This window comes from Oncorhynchus gorbuscha, linkage group LG09 (genome assembly GCF_021184085.1).
Source record: "Oncorhynchus gorbuscha isolate QuinsamMale2020 ecotype Even-year linkage group LG09, OgorEven_v1.0, whole genome shotgun sequence".
Classification (NCBI taxonomy): domain Eukaryota; kingdom Metazoa; phylum Chordata; class Actinopteri; order Salmoniformes; family Salmonidae; genus Oncorhynchus; species Oncorhynchus gorbuscha.
In genome coordinates, this window is record NC_060181.1 from 61,957,874 (window position 1) to 61,978,830 (window position 20,957).

The 20,957-nt window shown below is 42.0% G+C and overlaps 2 protein-coding genes and 1 long non-coding RNA gene across 3 annotated transcripts; all 3 read right to left on the reverse strand.

Annotated features, from left to right (window-relative positions):
• Positions 1–611: 611 nt before the first annotated feature.
• LOC124043912 lies at positions 612–2,521 on the reverse strand. Its single transcript, XR_006840405.1, has 3 exons — positions 1,860–2,521; positions 1,050–1,652; positions 612–943 (listed from the first exon to the last, which is right to left on the reverse strand). It is a non-coding gene; the product is annotated as an uncharacterized LOC124043912 (long non-coding RNA).
• Positions 2,522–2,760: 239 nt separating this feature from the next.
• LOC124043910 (claudin-10) lies at positions 2,761–5,054 on the reverse strand. The gene is made up of 5 exons (XM_046363058.1): positions 4,667–5,054; positions 4,268–4,429; positions 4,092–4,176; positions 3,878–3,988; positions 2,761–3,714 (listed from the first exon to the last, which is right to left on the reverse strand). Exons 1-5 carry the CDS (start codon positions 4,896–4,898, stop codon positions 3,516–3,518), a joined length of 789 nt encoding a protein of 262 aa, XP_046219014.1. The 5' UTR covers positions 4,899–5,054; the 3' UTR covers positions 2,761–3,515.
• Positions 5,055–5,695: 641 nt separating this feature from the next.
• On the reverse strand, positions 5,696–9,611 carry cldn10b (claudin 10b). The gene is made up of 5 exons (XM_046363059.1): positions 9,256–9,611; positions 7,811–7,972; positions 7,643–7,724; positions 6,356–6,460; positions 5,696–6,264 (listed from the first exon to the last, which is right to left on the reverse strand). Exons 1-5 carry the CDS (start codon positions 9,473–9,475, stop codon positions 6,114–6,116), a joined length of 720 nt encoding a protein of 239 aa, XP_046219015.1. The 5' UTR covers positions 9,476–9,611; the 3' UTR covers positions 5,696–6,113.
• Positions 9,612–20,957: the final 11,346 nt, after the last annotated feature.

Below are 20,957 nucleotides of genomic sequence, written 5' to 3' on the forward strand. Positions count from 1 at the left end.
AGGTTAGGTAGTGTTATGAATGATTGGAACATATGATCAATGTTTGGGATCTTTTATTCACATATAAAATACATTTCAGGACATGGGATGCAATACAAAGCGTACAATGGAAAAACAGTTGACCATTGATTAATACCTTCACAGTGTAATTTAGAGTTTAAGGCTTCACAGCAATATATGAATACAATACAAATATCTTATGAGTGTACAAAACATTTGGAACACCTTAATATTGAGTTGCATGCCCTTCTGCCCCCAGAACAGCCTCAATTAGTCGGGGCATGGACTCTACAAGCTGTCAAAAGCGTTCCACAGGGATGCTGGCCCATGTTGACTCCAATGCTTCCCACAGTTGTGTCAAGTTGGCTGGGTGTCCTATGGCGGGTGGACCGTTCTTGATACACACAGGAAATTGTTGAGCATGGAAAAACCCAGCAGCGTTGCAGTTCTTGACACACACAAACCGGTGTGCCTGGTACCTACTACCACAACCAGTTCAAAAGCACTTAAATCTTTGGTCTTGTCCATTCACCCTTTGAATGGCACACATATACAATCCATGTCTCAATTGTCTCAATGCTTAAAAATCCATCTTTAACCTGTCTCCTTCCCTTCATATACACTGATTGAAGTGGATTTAACAAGTGACACCAATAAGGGATCTTAGCTTTCACCTGGTCAGTCTCATAGAAAGAGCTTAATGTTTTTATTTTATTTTTTGTTTTTTTTACAAATGTCAAACTGCAGGTCACAACACATACGTGTTCAAACTGGAGGGTGTCTTGCTGCTGCTCCTTATGCTCCTAGTCTTACTGCTGGTCTTGGTCTTATGCTCTCTCCACCCTCTGTGAGTTCTGTTGACACAGGTAGGTACCTCTGTTTAGATGGAGGTGCCATGTAGCTATCAGGGAACTTGTAGACAGGCATGTGTTTGTTCTTTGATCTGTGAAGGTTGGATTGGAGATGGAACCATCATTAGATACCCTAATTAGGCACATGATTTGAAATCTAGAGCATGTCATTTAAAAAATAAAATCTATAAAACACACCTTGATTGACACCCTCCCTTATGTGCAAAGAAACTGCAAATGAGGCCCCCAACGACCAGTAGGTTCGAGCCTCCACATCCAATGGAAACACCTACTTCGATTTCTTTACCTATTAGTATCTGATTTTTAAAAAATACCATGAAGGTGTGTCATTCATTTTCATTGTTTACAACTCCATGTCCCTCCCTTATACTATAATAGCTGTGACGTGTTTTCATATATTACTGAGTACAAATCTAAACGCCAGTTTAAGTATTGGATCTACATAGAATTGATAAATGTCTACTAACTCTTGTGCCCTGAAATTGAGATCCTGAAATTCTGCTCTTACTTTGTTTCCATAATAAGAGAATGCAGTCATGGAACACAACCCTGAAACAAGACAACTCGACTGTTTGAGTTCACCCAGGAACCCAATGATCAGAATAACCACATCAACAAAAATAAATGTTTACCAGACACAAGATAGTTAATCCATCCATCAAAAGTCCCACTTTTCAGATCCAATCTCAGATCCTCCTATCTTAGTGCAGAAGATCCTCCTATCTCAGAATCCAAAGATAATAGAGGTGATAATCAGAGCCCGGAGCACATGGATGCCCCCTGTCCAGGAGGAACAAAGAGACCATGGTTTAGTCACAAGCCTTTCAATTCACTACTGCACAATACCTCATCCATTGTTGTACAGCATTAAGATACCGGAGTACATTTTCCTCTTACCTCTCAATGAACCTAATGCAGTTTCATTATTTTGACATACTGTTATCATTTAAAAAAAGACTCCTTCATCCACTTGAATTGTTCACTTACAGTTCAATGCGAACATTGATGGGATACCCTTGCAGTTGAACACTCCTGTTGAATCAGAAGTGCAATCCTTCCAGAGATTGGAGAAGTAGTTTGAAGTGGTCAGAACGATGCTGTCTACCTCAGAGCAGGTCCAGATCTCAGTGGCATTGTAGAGCAGACCAGGATCCATCCACTCACACAGAGCACTAAGCAGCCAATCTCCATGCACATTGCTACTGTTCTGTAGTTGATTGCTGCCTCTCTGTATGCAACAGACACCAGGCAGAGGGAGAAAGCCAAGTAATGACAGTTGAGCTGTTGCCGTCCCTTTCAGAACTCAAACTGAGAAGAACTGTGAGCTATCGGGAGAATGAAGGCTCACCTTCTTCCACCACCCCCACCTCTCCTCAACGCATTGAGAGCGTGTCTTTGTGTATATCATCACACCTCCTCTCTCCAAACGGATGGAAAAAGAGGCAAGGTGTATGCTGACCGATGACTTTTCTCCCCATGAGGGCATGCCATGTTTGTTATTGGTACAATATCCAGGATTCTACCAACATTAAGTTTGTTTCGTATAGGCCTAAAAACACAGGTTGTGTTCATGTTATGGCTTTGCCATCAAATCAAATCAAATTTATTTATATAGCCCTTCGTACATCAGCTGATATCTCAAAGTGCTGTACAGAAACCCAGCCTAAAACCCCAAACAGCAAACAATGCAGGTGTAAAAGCACGGTGGCTAGGAAAAACTCCCTAGAAAGGCCAAAACCTAGGAAGAAACCTAGAGAGGAACCGGGCTATGTGGGGTGGCCAGTCCTCTTCTGGCTGTGCCGGGTAGAGATTATAACAGAACATGACCAAGATGTTCAAATGTTCATAAATGACCAGCATGGTCAAATAATAATAAGGCAGAACAGTTGAAACTGGAGCAGCAGCACAGTCAGGTGGACTGGGGACAGCAAGGAGCCATCATGTCAGGTAGTCCTGGGGCACGGTCCTAGGGCCATGGTTTTCCTTATAGGTTTCAGTCTGCAATAGAGGTTTTACGAAATAGTTGTGTCTGCAATAATCACTCCATTATTTCTATTGTATATCCAAAGTTGTATTTATATTCATCAAAATATGAAACATATCATAATTGCATACAAAGATCCTTCTCATGTCATACTTTCACAGAATCTCATCTTTTCTGGGTGTATCAATCATACAGACAGAAAACAGATAGGCTTAACAGTATGTGGCAGATTTGTAAATTAAAACCTATGGCATAGCAATACAATACATAGCAATACTATCTTAATTTGACCAGTTAAACAGCAGGAAAATAATCCTGCAGGGACAGGAAATGTGAATTATTATGTGGATTGAAATTAATGGACTTTTTTTGTCGGCGTTGATACATTTTTCGTTATGATAAAGCAAATCTGACATTTTAACATGGACATGACAAACTTTAGAAACCTTTTAAAACCTCAAATACACTAGAATTAGCATTTCCTTCTGTGCAGGAAAATTCTCTACAACAACAGAGTGATCAAATGAAAATTGACCTGAAAAGACTAGATCAAATAATGTAGCTGGGGAAAAAAACAATGTTCACAATTTCCTTAATAGACTTTATCTTAATGGTATTTACAAACACATTGTCTGAAACTAGTACTGTAGCCAATGCCACTACACAAAAGCATCTCTGTCTGACAGCTTCTCAGGTGTTATCTGGGAGATCCTAGTGAGTTTAGAGCTGCTGGTTATCCCTGAGCCGTAGGATCTGTACTGTCTGGGTGGTCTGTAGTATCCAGTGTAAAGGGTTCTGCCTCCGGCCCGAGAGGCCATGTATGTTCGTGTTCTAGTACCACCATGGGCGAGCACCACTCTGAAATAATGAGACACACAGTAAAACATATTTCTCATTGTTTTCATTATTCAATGAAGGCAATACAACGATGGCACACTAGAATGATGGGATCTTACCGTTCAGAGATATAATGAATATCTATCATTCTGATCAAATGACTTGTTCAAAACAGTTTTCTTACTTTGCTTTAGGGAATAGGACTTTGTATACAGTCACAGCGTAGAGAATGCCCCCTAAGAGGATGCAGAAAGACCCAACCAATCCTATAAAAATGGGAGGTCCTAAGTCATACCTTAGAAAATAGTAGAAAGCATACATCAGTACAGTTACTAACATGTGCAGCTGTTAATTTGTATTTCTAATTTCAAACAGATTATTTGAAATATTAATCTTACTTTAGGATTCCTGGCGAAGATTGAGTGAAAGTTGTCCTTGCGACTTTGTTGATGTATAAGCAGTATGCAGCTAAGTCTGACACACCTGTGTGAAGAGGTTTCAGTCATACTTGGAAATGTTGATGGGAAAAAAACAAGTCATCTGGAGAAATGAACATACCATGGACAGTACTTACCACCGACAAAGTGAAATACGGATCCAGCGAACAAAAGCATATCCTTGTTTTTTCCCCCTCCTCCAATATAAGTGCACTCCATGCCAACAAAGCAAAATATTGCACCAAAAAACCCAAGGGTTAGTCCACACATCAGCAGGCCTCTCACTCCCTGGACGATAGCTGTAAAATAATATATATATTTTTTTTTTAAATAAAAGGAGAAGATATGAGTCAACATATCATCGGTCAGCACAACGTTTTGGTTGTTGCTCTTTCCATTAGAAAAGCTCAACAAGCTCTCAAGAATTCAAATCATGTTTGAGTATGAAATAATGCAACAGGATGGTGATCAATTTACAGAGATCCTACAATGTAATTAATATACCAGAAAGTCAGATGTTTGAACAATGTTCTTACGTTTGACAGACCACAGCACAGGGTAGTCTCTGCAGTTGGTGACTGCTGTCGAGTCTGTGAAGCAGTCCTGCCACAGGTTGGACCAGTACCAGGCCACCTTGATAATGAATGAACCTCCCTGGCCACCTATCTGGGTGATCCTCCAGTAATCCATTGCCATAGTACAAAGTACAAAAAGCCATCCCAGCGTTGAGATCAAGAAACCAGAAACCTGGATCAGCCTTTTCCTCATGGTTCCAGATGAGAAAGGATGGGTGTGCTAACCTGCTGCTCCTCGGCACTCCTGAAGAGGTGCGCGTGAGGGTCGAGACTCAGGACACACGTGATGCCGGGACTGCTGTAGGATGTTGGTGCTTGTCTTGTTTCAGTAGGTGATAACATGTCTCTCTGGACTGGATGACATGGTGTGTGTGTATAGGAGAGTGTTGATGTGGACTCTGTTGTCAAAACCATGATGGAAGCTGTTTACTGTAAACTGTAAGGAGTGTGGGTCCAACTTGAAATTAATCACATCACTGACAGCTTTACACAAAGGGCATGTGTTTCATTTGAACCATGCTGGTAAAACCCTTTGTTTAATTTAATATGTAATATTCTGAAAAAACATATATTATAGACTTTCTATATTTAGTGGTAGTAATTCACTTTGTACTATTGTAATGGCATAGTAATTACATCATATTTTAGGGAGAGAGGATTATTTGAAACAAGCACAAATACACAGGATTTTATAATAGGCTAAATATAAGTTGTTTAGGATTTTCTGAAATAGGTGCCAGTTGAAATTGGACTGTAAATAATGAGTTCTTGAAATATACAAGAGGTACTGTAACTGGATAACACTTTTGCAAAAGTGACCTCAAAGATATGTTGATTATAAAACATGCTGTAGTTTATGGTTATGTCAATGGTAGGTTAGAAACATGATGTTGTCGATGTTAAACATAGTTTTAAATGGTCTGTCATTAAAGATTAACAGCATTTTAATGTTTGTCTAGCAGATAAAGAGACAGGCAAGACAAGACAATATAACAGTTCACATCCTCACTTTAATGTCAAACAATTATCAAAAAATAAAATTAAAAAAAAATCAACAATTGTACAGAAAAGTGGTTATTATTGACACTATTTCGATTCGCAGCGTAGGTCTACCAGAAGGCTCACATTTTATTATAAAGTAAATATCAGAGCCTCAAATCTCAGCAAATCTTCTACGAACTCAAAAAAGCTCTGATTTCCATTGGACTAGAAATGAGTGCTGTCATAAATAGGTGAACATGGGGATCAACTCCAATATAAAGTGATCTCTTTCTGATCTGTCATAATTTGTGACACAATGGGCCAGCCAGTCACGTAACACATTCTTTCTCCTCTTAACTGGTATGTCAGTATATTGGCCTCTCGAGACCATGCCACTGTTCAGGTTCTGCATTTGTCCTATCATCCCTTACACATAGGCATTCTTATCAAAGTGCTGTACTCTAGAAGAGCTACTGTACTCTGGTGGAGGCCTCTGGCTCATGGGCTGTGCATGCCCTCTAGGGTGAGAAGAAACATTAGAGGCAGAGGTAGCTCCTCTGTAGGCATAGCCAGTGTGACTAGAGGGAGAGTAGAGAGAGAAAAATGTTAAGTAAACCAATAATGTAATTGACCAAATGTCATTACATATTATTGAACTTTATGACTTACCTTGTAGTGGAACTATCTGCTATTGAGAAGCAGAGTATCACCCCTCCCAGAATACAAAGAATAGATCCTGCCCAACCAATGAACAAGGCAACCCCCAGTTCATACCTGCAAAACAGGGGAACAAAGGAGACTAGTTATTTAACAGCAGCATTACTTCATCCATGATCATGTGGGTCACTGCTGTACAGTGGATTGTGAAAGTATTCACCCCCCCCTTGGCATTCACCCCCCCCCCCCCCCCTTGGCATTTTTTCCTATTTGTTGCCTTTCAACAAATAGGAAAAACAGGTTTCCCGCAAGAATATCCCTGTATTTAGCGCCAGCCATCATTCCTTCAATTCTGACCAGTTTCCCAGTCCCGGTCGATGAAAAACATTCCCACATAGTGTTTTCCTTGATGTCCAAAAAGCTCAATTTTAGTCTCATCTGACCAGAGTACCTTCTTCCATATGTTTGGGGAGTCTCCCACATGCCTTTTAGCGAACACCAAACGTATTTGCTCATTTTTCTTCTTTAAGCAAGGGCTTTTATCTGGCCACTCTTCTGTAAAGCCCAGCTCTGTGGAGTGTATGGCTTAAAGTAGTCCTATGGACAGATACTCCAATTTCCGCTGTGGAGCTTTGCAGCTCCTTCAGGGTTATCTTTGGTCTCTTTGTTGCCTCTGATTAACACCCTCCTTGCCTGGTCCATGAGCAGCCCTCCTTGGCAGGTTTGTTGTGGAGCCATATTTTTTAATAATGGATGTAATGGTGCTCCATGGGATGTTCAACATTTTTTATATTTTTTTATAACCCAAACCTGATCTGTACTTCTCCACATCTTTGTCCCTGACCTGTTTGGAGAGCTCCTTGGTCTTCATGGTGCCGCTTGCTTGGTGGTGCCCCTTGCTTGGTGGTGTTGCAGACTCTGGGGCCTTTCGGAACAGGTGTATATATACTGAGATCATGTGCCAGACCATGTGACACTTAGATTGGACACAGGCGGACTTATTTAACTAATTATGTGACTTCTGAAGGTAATTGGTTGCACCAGATCTTATTTAGGGGCTTCATATGCACGCACCACTTTTCTGTTTTTGTTATATATATCATTTTTTGAAACAAGTAATTTTTTACATGTCACTTCACCAATTTGGACAATTTTGTGTATATCCATTACATGAAATCCAAATTAAAACCCATTTAAATTACAGGTTGTAATGCAACAAAATAGGAAAAACACCAATGGGGATGAATATTTTTGCAAGGCACTGTATGTCTGATCCTGTACATCAAATTAGTTACTCACTTCTGAGCGACAAACATGGGGTTAAAAAACTCAGATGTTATCCTGTGTGCATACAGGGAGCATGCAGACAACGAGCAGAGACCTGCAGAGAAGAAAAGAGCGTTCAGTGCTGCAGACTTGGTAAACTATGCCAGTATTGTCCATCAATGGCTGTGACATGATAGTTACCGCTGAGTATGAAATTGACTCCGGCGATGCAAGCTGTCCTGGCCTTGCTTTGGTCTGATCCCCCAATCTTGGTGCACTTCATTCCAACCAAGGCGAAGACAGCACCAAAGAAGCCCAAACATACAGCAGTGATCATCAGACCCCGGCAGGCCTGGATGTAGCCTGGAAGAACAAGCGTCGACCACGTCAGACATCTGTTACACATACCTTTAGGCCATGCTTCTTGATTTGATGCATGGTCAGCTGTAGTTGTAAGCATAGTCGAAGCGTTCCCAATAGCTAAATGTCCCCCAGCCATTTCCCCCAATGCCCTCCCCATCTCATTACACCAACATACAGAATTACCACACATCAAAAAGTGAAAGCTAAATTATCATTGGCAGATAATTTTGCTTATTTTAACAATTGTGCTTATTTTAACCAATAAAAGGCTTAATTCATGTAATTTATCTTATTTCAAGATTTTTTTACCTTAATCGTCTTAAGGTAAAATATCTTGCCAATATTGTAGCTTGGTAGTAAAAAAACACACATTTTAAGTGAATTATCACTCAATGTAAGATATTTAGGCTTGCTTAGACTTGTAAGCATAACCAGTAATTGTTTCTTAGTAAAGAGATATGCTAATTTTGCCGATGTGCCCTTGAGCAAGGCACAACCTTAATTTGCTCCAGGGGTGCCGTACTACTATGGCAGACCCTGTAAAACAACACATTTCACTGCACCTATCCGGCGTATGTGACAATAAAACATATATTTTTTTTGTAGTCTTGAAATTGGAGCTGCCTTTGAGATGTGATTAACAGGCAAATATTAGCTTGGTGGTAAACCCCAGAAATTAGCCAACCATGGCAGAAAGCCCCAAGCTGCCAGTAAATCTAATTTATAGCCTTCAACTCCCATGAAGTTAGGCTAAACATTGACATCTCTGAAGGTAGATGAGTTGTCCCTGGGAGAAAACCTGCATTGTACCTTCCCCTAAAATCTATTAGCACTGGCAAGCTCTGAGCACTTCTCTTTCCAAGTAATGAGCCCTTCTCTTTCCAAGTAATGAGCTTGAAATTGAACTGTGGCACAGTTACACTGATGTGGCAGATCCACTGACCCTCATCTGAGACACACTGACCAGATGCTGAAACACTGCTAGCCTGCAGACTACACTTTCATTAGCACCCATGAAGTTGAGTACAATCCATGTAACAGGCTTTTACAACTAGTCCATACATAATGAATGTATTAAGATGTAATAACTTGATCAACTGGATCAAAAAATGGGAATAACTATACATTTACACAATGAGGGCATTAGAAATCACAGTAATATGGAGCTCTTACAGTTTAAAAGCTGTGTATTGTATCACCATAGGCAAGTAGGCCCTCTTACGCTTGCAAAGCAGCTGCTATAAGACCCTTTCCCAATGACAAGAAATAAACTTTGAGCAGACCGTCCAGTGCCAGCATGGAGGGAAAGTCCTTGCAGTTGGAGACTCCTGTTGAATCAGTGACACAGGTCTTCCACAGGTTGGACCAGAAGGTAGCTGTGGTGATGACCGTGCCATCCAGAGAGGACACCTTCCAGTAATCCGTGGGTATGGTGGAGGAGATCAGGACCCAGCCAGAGGTGGTGAGAATAAAGGCCAAAATCTCTGTCACCATGTTACTCATTGTGTACAATAGAGTGCTTTCTACTGAAGTTGGTAAGATCTTCAGACAAAAGAGTAACGGTGTGACTGATGGTCCACTGGCCAATGAATATTGTTGAAGACAATCCCAGGCGTGGGCTCTAGAGAAGTAACCCAGGTTAAATGGCCATGGTGGGATTGATGGTTAATATGTCCTGGACTGTTTTATATTCAGTAGGGAGGGGTTTAGCCCTCATTATCGACTGACCAATGGTGTCTACCTTCCTCCACCCCCTCACCTCACACACGTCACTCACTGTGATAGAGTTGATGGCAGCTAACTGTGCCAAAATGGTCAAAGACGGTGGAAACAGTCATGTGTCAAAATGTCTCATGATGACTTCATGATGGCTCACAGAACAAGAGGATGAATATACATGATTCAGAACATTTAGAACTTATAGGCGGGTAACTTAATGAAGGCACATAAACAGGCACAACCAGCCTGAAAGCCCCCGTGCATCTCAAAGGGGGATAATCATTCAGCCACTTTTGACTCTGTCACAACAACCTATGCATACAATACATTTTTGAGCTCACCTTGTTGTGCTCACTTGAACAGGAAGGTGGCGCGGCGGTCCTTCATGGGAAAATTTTGTCATCAAAGTCTGGCATTCTCTGGATTTATGGTGCTTTCAAAACAACTGAGAACTCGGAGAAAGACCAGGTCGAATCATGATGATGTCATTGATCTTCAGGTCGTAGCTCTAGAAAGAGGCCAGATTCATTCATATAAAAAAATAAAATTATTTCCACTTTGACATTAAAGAGTATTTTGTGTAAATTGTCGACAAAAAGAATACAATTAAATCAATTTTAATCCCACTATGTAACACAATAAAATGTGAAGAAATCCAAGGGGTATGAATACTTATGATATACTGTACAGTACAATGCCTATTATTCTTGGATATTCAAATGTTTCAGTTGTGTGTTTTAAATATTGCAGTTTTAGTTTATTTCCTGTATTTAACAAATGGATGACTTATAAAGATGATCATGCTTCAATACATCAGTTCTGCACATAGAACTCTGTAATGCATAGCTAAGACTGTTGTAGACACCATCAACTGTCCAGATAAATCATATGCCAAATATGCTTCATTTAAATGTCAGCTTTACATTCGCGTCTATGATTAGTACACTCTTAGAAAAAAGGGTTCCAAAATAAGAACCCTTTTGGGTTCCATGTAAAAACCCTCTGTGGAAAGGGTTCTACATGGAACCCAAAAGGCTCTACCTGGAGCCCAAAAGGGTTCTTCAAAGGGTTAAGCAGATAAAAAAAATGAGAAGAAATAAAATGCCCCAAGCAAGCAAATTACACAGGGGACATGTGTTCCACAGAAATGATTTACACTTAGGACGTCTTGCCTCACACCATTTACCGAGAAGAGATGGAGAGACATGGCCCATAGTGAAAGAATAAAGTCAACTGATGGTTATGTATTAAAAAAGGCACATTTTTGAAAGGTTTTTATTTTCTCTTATTTTTTGTCTTTTTTTGTGCTCTCCAGATTTGGTCTTTGAGTGAAGTGAAGTATCATATTAACATAAAAAATATATAGGACAATCAGTAAGCCATAAGACAATGAGTAATGTGACAAAGTCCAGTTACGAGTAAACGATTGCTGTTAAGAGAAAGATAAACTTGCTGCGTTCATAACCAAGTGGGAGGTGGGAATTTACCAGTTGTGAAGGCGTAAAAACCAGTTGTATGCACTGACGTGCTTTGAACTCGTTGAGAAATGCCGATTGGCTAATGGCCAACAAGCTGTGTCAACCATAAACCAAAAGTACAGCTATAATGCTTGTAAACAAATTATAGATTTTAGAAACCATATTAATAGATTGCTTTTTATAAATCATGTTTTCTTGTTACATTTAACTGTCGAAAATTCTGTTAACAAGGTCATTTACTTAGTAGGCGATGTCAGAAGTCAACATGTGGGAGAAGTTGGAGCTCAGGAATGATATACTAGTTTTCCCCTATTAATTATCAGTTCAAATCAAGTCAAATTGTATTGGTCACATACACATGGTTAGCAGATGTTATTGTGCGTGTAGCGAAATGCTTGTGCTTTTAGTTCTGACAGTGCAGCAATATCTAACAAGTAATATCGAACAATTCCACAACAAATACCTACTACACACAAATCTAAGTAAAGGAATGGAATAAGAATGTATAAATATAAATATATGGATGAGCAATGTCAGAGCAACATAGGCTAAGATGCGATAGATAGTATTGTTCGAAGGGCATTCAAGTGATTTTTCTGCCATTTGTATGTGGTAAATTCCCACTTCCCACTTGTTTACGAATGCAGCATTAGGGTAAAAATACCTTTCGTTTGAACTTAAAGAAACATTATAGGCTATAAACTCACTATTATACAATGTATATGTGTTACAGAAAGAACCCCCCAAAATGTATGTCTGGAACAGGAAACAGGAAGCTTTATCATGAAAATACATTACACATTACATTAATTAAATTAACCCAAATGCAAATGTCATGAGCTGACTGTCTTATTTGGGTCAAATTCATGTTGAAATGGGGCCCCTGACAGAAACTCCATATCTGGGCATAGCTGGCTCCTGGAAAATGTGTGTTGAATTGGTGCCCTATCAGGATCTCCCGATATGGGCCTAGCAGGAACTCCACATATGGGCATATGTAATTCATCACACCTGGGCTCAATCTGAGTTAGGAATCTGATTGGATAGGAATTTCTATTTAAAAGGGGTTTTCAGGTTGGTAAGGCTTTAGAGCCTTTCATTTGAATGTTGCTGCAAGCCAAATACAGATGCACATTTTGTGTGTAGATTGTCTTTGTCTGTTTGGGTTGCTGGAGAGACTCTGCTGCTGAGGGGAGAGTAGTAACTCACCTGCAATTACACCGGCACACAAGGCCTGACACAGATAATGGATTCATTTGTGATGTACCAGTGACTCGTTCAATATGGAAGTGGACCAATGAAGCAGATGCTAAGCTACAGGACTGTCTTTGCTAGCACAGACTGGAATATGTTCTGGGATTCATCTGACACCGTTGAGGAGTTTACCACAGTCACAGGCTTAATTAATAAGTGCGACGACGTCGTCCCCACAGTGAACATACATTACGAACATATACCAAACAGAAGTTTTGGATTCCAATTTGTAAGTCGCTCTGGATAAGAGCGTCTGCTAAATGACTTAAATGTAAATGTAAATGTACAGGTAACATCCACAATGAGCTAAAGAATAGAGCTGCCACTTTCATGGAGCAGGGACACTAATCCAGACGCTTAGAAATCCCACTACACTCTCCGAACCATCAAACAGGCAAAGTGTCAACACTGGACCAAGATAGAATCATACTACACAGGATCTGATGCTTGTCGGATGTGGCAGGGCTTTCAAACTATCATGGATTATACCTACATGTTTCAAGCAGACCCAAGAACGCCAAGGTAACCAGTCTCTAAATGACTATCGCCCCGTTGCACTTACATCTGCAGCCATGAAATGCTTTGGAAGGCTGGTCAAACCAAATGTATTTATATAGACATCAGCCGATATCTCAAAGTGCTATACAGAAACCCAGCCTAAAATCTCAAACGGCAAGCAATGCAGGTGTAGAAGCACGGTGACTAGGAAAAACTCCCTAGAAAGGCCAAAACCTAGGAAGAAACCTAAAGAGGAACCAGGCTATGAGGGGTGGCCAGTCCTCTTCTGGCTGTGCCGGGTGGAGATTATAACAGAACATGACCAAGATGTTCAAATGTTCATAAATGACCAGCATGGTCAAATAACAATCACAGTAGTTGTCGAGGGTGCAGCAAGTCAGCACCTCAGGAGTAAATGTCAGTTGGCTTTTCAAGGCAGATCATTAAGAGTATCTCTGCCGCTCCTGCTGTCTCTAGAGAGTTGAAAACTGCAGGTCTGGGACAGGTAGCACGTCCGGTGAACAGGGAAGGATTCCATAGCCGCAGGCAGAACTGTTGAAACTGGAGCAGTAGCACGGCCAAGTGGACTGGGGACTGCAAGGAACCATCATGCCAAGTAGTCCTGAGGCATGGTCCTAGGGCTCTGGTCCTCAGAGAGAATTCGAGAGAGAATACTTAAACTAACACAGGACACCGGATAAGACAGGAGAAGTACTCCAGATATAACAGACTGACCCTAGCCCCCCGACACAAACTACTGCAGCATAAATACTGGAGGCTGAGACAGGAGGGGTCAGGAGACACTGTGGCCCCATCCGATGATACCCCCAGACAGGGCCAAACAGGCAGGATATAACCCCACCCACTTTGCCCTAGCACAGCCCCCACACCACTAGAGGGATATCTTCAACCACCAACTCACCATCCTGAGACAAGGCCAAGTATAGCCCACAAAGATCTCCGCCACGACACAACCCAAGGGGGGGGGCGCCAACCCAGACAGGAAGATCACGTCAGTGACTCAACCCACTCAAGTGACGCACCCCTCCTAGAGATGGCATGGAAGAGCACCAGTGACTGCCAGTAAGCCAGTGACTCAGCCCCTGTAATAGGGTTAGAGGCAGAGAATCCCAGTGTAGAGAGGGGAACCGGCCAGGCAGAGACAGCAAGGGCGGTTCCTTGCTCCAGAGCCTTTCCATTCACCTTCACACTCCTGGGCCAGACTACACTGAATCATATGACCTACTGAAGAGATGCGTCTTCAGTAAAGACTTAAAGGTTGAGACCGAGTCTGTGTCTCTCACATGGGTAGGCAGACCATTCCATAAAAATGGAGCTCTATAGGAGAAAGCCCTACCTCCAGCTGTTTGCTTATAAATTCTAGGGACAATTAGGAGGCCTGCGTCTTGTGACTAGCGTATGTGTAGGTATGTACGGCAGGACCAAATCAGAGAGATAGGTAGGAGCAAGCCCATGTCATGCTTTGTAGGTTAGCAGTAAAACCTTGAAATCAGCCCTTGCCAGGAGTGTAGGGAGGCTAGCACTGGAGTAATATGATATTTATTTTTGGTTCTAGTCAGGATTCTAGCAGCCGTATATAGCACTAACTGAAGTCTATTTAGTGCTTTATCTGGGTAGCCAGAAAGTAGAGCATTGCAGTAGTCTAACCTAGAAGTAACAAAAGCATGGATTAATTTTTATGCATCATTTTTGGACAAAAAGTTTCTCATTTTTGCAATGGAAAAAAGCTGTCCTTGAAACAGTCTTGATATGTTCGTCAAAAGAGAGATCAGGGTCCAGAGTAACGCCGAGGTCCTTCAGTTTTATTTGAGACGACTGTACAACCATCAAGATTAATTGTCAGATTCAACAGGATACCTCTTTGTTTCTTGGGACCTAGAACAAGCATCTCTGTTTTGTCCGAGTTTAAAAGTAGAAAGTTTGCAGCCATCCACTTCCTTATGTCTGAAACACAGGCTTCTAGCGAGGGCAATTTTGGGGCTTCACCATGTTTCATTGAAATGTACAGCTTCGTGTCATCTGCATAGCAGTGAAAGTTAACATTGTTTTTGAATGACATCCCCAAGAGGTAAAATATATAATGAAAACAATAGTGGTCCTAAAAACGGAACCTTGAGGAACATTGAAATTTACAGTTTGTCAGAGGACAAACCATTCACAGAGACAAACTGATATCTTTCTGACAGATAAGATCTAAACTAGGCCAGAACTTGTCTGATTAGACCAATTTGGGTTTCTAATCTCTCATGGCTCACATCAACACCATCATCCCAGACACCCTGGACCCTCTCCAATTTGCATAGTGCCCCAATAGATCCATAGATGACACAATCTATATTACACTTCTACCTGGGCAAAATTAACACCTGTGAGAATGCTATTCATTGACTACAACTCAGCTTTCAACACCATAGTGCCCTCCAAGCTCATCATAAAGGTAAAGACCTTGGGATTAAACACCTCCCTCTCCAACTGGATCCTGGACATTCTTACTGGCCGCCCCCATGTGGTGAGGGTAGGCAACAACACATCCACCACAATGACCCTCAACACGGGGGATTCTCAGGGATGGGTGCTAAGTCCCCTCCTGTACTCCGTTCACCCACAACTGCTTGGTCACGCTTAACTTCAACACCAAGTTTGCAGACGACACGACGGTGATAGGCCTGTACACTGACGACAATGAGATGGCCTGCAGGGAGGAGGTCAGACCTTGCAGTGTGGTGCCAGGACAACAACCTCTCCCTCAACATCAGAAAGTCAAAGGAGCTCATCGTGGACTACAGGAAACGAAGGGCCGAGCACGCCCCCATCCACATCAAAGGGTCTGTAATGCAGCAGGTTGACAGAGTCAAGTTCCTCAGTGTCCAAGTCACAAAATAATTATCATGGTCCACAACCACCAACACAGTCGTGAAAAGGGAATGACAACGCCTCATCCCCTGCATGAGGCTGAAAAGATTCAGCGTGGGTCATCAGATCCTCAAAGTTCTACAGCTACACCCTTGAGAGAATCTTGACTGGCTGTACACCACTTGGTATTTTTTTGCGAAGTGCTACAGAGGGTAGTGCTTATGGCCCAGTACATCACTAGGGCTGAGCTCTCTGCCATCCAGGACCTCTATACCAGGCGGTGTCAGAGGAAGGCTCTAGAAATTGTCAATCTCCAGCCACCCAAGTCAGACTGTTTTCTGTGCTACCGCATGGTAAGCAGTATCAACGCACTAAGTCTGGAACCAACAAGAACCTGAACAGCTTCTACCGCCAAGCCATAAGACTGCTAAATAGTTTGTCCGGATAGCTATTGATTATCTGCATTGACTGTTTTTAGACGAACTCGTTAGACTCATCACATACGCTGCTGTTACTGTTTATTATCCTGTTGCTCAATCACTTTATCCCTACATTTAGTGCCTTCAGAAAGTATTCATACCCCGTGACGTATTCCAAATGTTGTGTTACAGCCTGAATTTAAAATTGATTAAATGTATTTTTTTCTCACCCACCACACAATACCCCATATTGACAAAGTGAAAGCATGATTTTTGACATTCTTACACATTTATTGAAAATGAAATACATAGGTATTCACACTCCTGAGTCATTACTTTGTAGAAACACCTTTGGAAGTGACTCTATCTAGGTAACTCAAAGAGCTTTTCACAACTGGATCGTGCCAAATTTGCCCATTTTATTCTTTAAAAAATTCTACGAGCTCTGTCAAATTGATGGTTCATTTCTAAACAACTGTTTTGAAGCAGATTTGAAAATATGGAGACGGGTACTTATGAATTATTTGTTACTTTCTTTGGTTGTATTTTTTTAAAATGCATTGTTGGTTAAGGGCGCTAAGCTATATTTGTACCAATACAAAATGGTCCAAGGCAAAGTATTATTATTTTTTAAAAGGACACTACTTTAAAATATATATTCTTAAGTAAGCATTTCACTGTAAGGTCTACTCGGTGCATGTGACAAATAACATTTGATTAACTACTTCATCTCTGTAGCCCACGCATACAACTATCTGTAAGGTCCCTCAGCCGAGTAGTGCATTTCAAACAGATTCAACCACAAAGACTAGGGACGTTTTCCAATGCCTCGCAAAGAAGGCACCAATTGATAGGAGACATTGAATATCTATTTGAGCATGGTGAAGTTATGGATAGTGTATCAGTATACCCAGTCACTACAAAGATACAGGCGTCCTTCCCAACTCAGTTGCCGGAGAGGAAGGAAACCTCTCATGGATTTCACCAAGAGGCCAATGGTAACTTTAAAACAGTTACAGAGTATAATGGCTGTGATAGGAGAAAACTGAGGATGGATCAACAACATTGTAGCTACTCCACAACACTGACGTATATACTAACAGAGTGAACAGAAGGAAGCCAATACAGAATAAAAATATTCCAAAACATGCATCCTGTTTGTTACAAGGCACTAAAGTAATACTGCAAAAAAATGTGGCAAAGCAATTCACTTTCTGTCCTGAATACAAAGTGTTAAGTTTGGGGGATTGGAATCTGGTAAAAGATAAGATCTGGTAAGATATATATTTTTCCATAATCTTTGAAATGCAAGACCAAGATCACAATGTATTATTCCAGGTTAGGTGAAATTTTGATTTTTGCCACTAAATGGCAACAGTGCATTTGGACTTTCTTAATTTAACGAGGCAAGTCAGTTAAGAATAAATTCTTATTTACAATGATTGCCTAGACCGGCCAAACTAGGCAGTGATTCTCTCGATGGGGAAGCTGTAGAACCTTTTGAGGATCTGAGGACACATGCCAAATCTTTTCAGTCTCCTGAGGGGGAATAGGTTTTGTCATGCCCTCTTCATGACTGCCTTGGTGTGCTTGGACCATGTTAGTTTGTTGGTGATGTGGACATCAAGGAACTTGAAACTCTCAACCTGGTCACCTTTCACATATCTGCTTTTAGATAAGATATTTACATCCAACATTTAATTGTGTACATGATTAGCTTTGTTTTGATCTTTCGGTTACCATCTTGGGTCTGGAACGAGCAACCTGCTAGCCAGATATGGCTATGTTGAAGTGTCAACTACAAACATTCTCACTGCACTCAATAGTATTGGGGTGAAGCACTATAGGTGAAAGGTCAACATATAGATAAGGTGAGTTCAGTTGAAATGTCAAAACACAGACAGGGAGGATTACTTTGGTGAAAACTGCTGTCAAACAGCAGAGGACAGTACAGACAAACAAGTACTAGAAGGTGATGATAGGCTGCTCCAGGCAGCGGACTCCACACTCCAAGACTGCTTCCATCACGTGGACTGGGACATGTTTCGTATTGCGTCAGATAAAAATATTGACGAATACGCTGATTCGGTGTGCGAGTTCATTAGAACGTGCGTTGAAGATGTCGTTCCCATAGCAACGATAAAAACATTCCCTAACCAGAAACCGTGGATTGATGGCAGCATTCGCGTGAAACTGAAAGCGCGAACCATTGCTTTTAATCAGGGCAAGGTGTCTGGCAACATGACCGAATACAAACAGTGCAGCTATTCCCTCCGCAAGGCTATTAAACAAGCTAAGCGTCAGTACAGAGACAAAGTAGAATCTCAATTCAACGGCTCAGACACAAGAGGCATGTGGCAGGGTCTACAGTCAATCACGGACTACAAGAAGAAACCCAGCCCAGTCACGGACCAGGATGTCTTGCTCCCAGGCAGACTAAATAACTTTTTTGCCCGCTTTGAGGACAATACAGTGCCACTGACACGGCCTGCAACGAAAATATGCGGTCTCTCCTTCACTGCAGCCGAGGTGAGTAAGACATTTAAACGTGTTAACCCTCGCAAGGCTGCAGGCCCAGACGGCATCCCCAGCCGCGCCCTCAGAGCATGCGCAGCCCAGCTGGCCGGTGTGTTTACGGACATATTCAATCAATCCCTATACCAGTCTGCTGTTCCCACATGCTTCAAGAGGGCCACCATTGTTCCTGTTCCCAAGAAAGCTAAGGTAACTGAGCTAAACAACTACCGCCCCGTAGCACTCACTTCCGTCATCATGAAGTGCTTTGAGAGACTAGTCAAGGACCATATCACCTCCACCCTACCTGACACCCTAGACCCACTCCAATTTGCTTACCGCCCAAATAGGTCCACAGACGATGCAATCTCAACCACACTGCACACTGCCCTAACCCACCTGGACAAGAGGAATACCTATGTGAGAATGCTGTTCATCGACTACAGCTCGGCATTCAACACCATAGTACCCTCCAAGCTCATCATCAAGCTCGAGACCCTGGGTCTCGACCCCGCCCTCTGCAACTGGGTACTGGACTTCTTGACGGGCCGCCCCCAGGTGGTGACGTTAGGCAACAACATCTCCTCCCCGCTGATCCTCAACACGGGGGCCCCACAAGGGTGCGTTCTGAGCCCTCTCCTGTACTCCCTGCTCACCCACGACTGCGTGGCCACGCACGCCTCCAACTCAATCATCAAGTTTGCGGACGACACAACAGTGGTAGGCTTGATTACCAACAACGATGAGACGGCCTACAGGGAGGAGGTGAGGGCCCTCGGAGTGTGGTGTCAGGAAAATAACCTCACACTCAACGTCAACAAAACTAAGGAGATGATTGTGGACTTCAGGAAACAGCAGAGGGAACACCCCCCTATCCACATCGATGGAACAGTAGTGGAGAGGCTAGCAAGTTTTAAGTTCCTCGGCATACACATCACAGACAAACTGAATTGGTCCACTCACACTGACAGCGTCGTGAAGAAGGCGCAGCAGCGCCTCTTCAACCTCAGGAGGCTGAAGAAATTCGGCTTGTCACCAAAAGCACTCACAAACTTCTACAGATGCACAATCGAGAGCATCCTGGCGGGCTGTATCACCGCCTGGTACAGCAACTGCTCCGCCCTCAACCGTAAGGCTCTCCAGAGGGTAGTGAGGTCTGCACAACGCATCACCGGGGGCAAACTACCTGCCCTCCAGGACACCTACACCACCCGATGTTACAGGAAGGCCATAAAGATCATCAAGGACATCAACCACCCGAGCCACTGCCTGTTCACCCCGCTATCATCCAGAAGGCGAGGTCAGTACAGGTGCATCAAAGCTGGGACTGAGAGACTGAAAAACAGCTTCTATCTCAAGGCCATCAGACTGTTAAACAGCTACCACTAACATTGAGTGGCTGCTGCCAACACACTGTCATTGACACTGACCCAACTCCAGCCACTCTAATAATGGGAATTGATGGGAAATTATGTAAATATCACTAGCCACTTTAAACAATGCTACCTTATATAATGTTACTTACCCTACATTATTCATCTCATATGCATACGTATATACTGTACTCTACACCATCGACTGTATCCTTATGTAATACATGTATCACTAGCCACTTTAACTATGTCACTTTGTTTACTTTGTCTACATACTCATCTCATATGTATATACTGTACTCGATACCATCTACTGTATGCTGCTCTGTACCATCACTCATTCATATATCCTTATGTACATATTCTTTATCCCCTTACACTGTGTATAAGACAGTAGTTTTGGAATTGTTAGTTAGATTACTTGTTGGTTATCACTGCATTGTCGGAACTAGAAGCACAAGCATTTCGCTACACTCGCATTAACATCTGCTAACCATGTGTATGTGACAAATAAAATTTGATTTGATTTGGAGTGTTTATCCGACTGGATTAAAAAAAGAATGTCCCCCCATTTCTAAAATCAAAGTTGCGCCCTTGGTCATGAGAACTTTTGGCAATTTGACTGATCTTTTGCACATGCAAAGCACAATGCATGCAAGACATAGGTTAGTAATCGAGGTAGACAGTATTAGGGAGCCAAGAACAGTTGAGACATTATGAATAATAAATCAATATAATTGCAAAATATACTGAACAAGAATTTAAACGCAAGATGTTAAGTGTTGGTCCCATGTTTCATGAGCTGAAATTTGAAAAAAATGCCAATTTGTTAAAGGAGTACTTCTGTCCATAATAA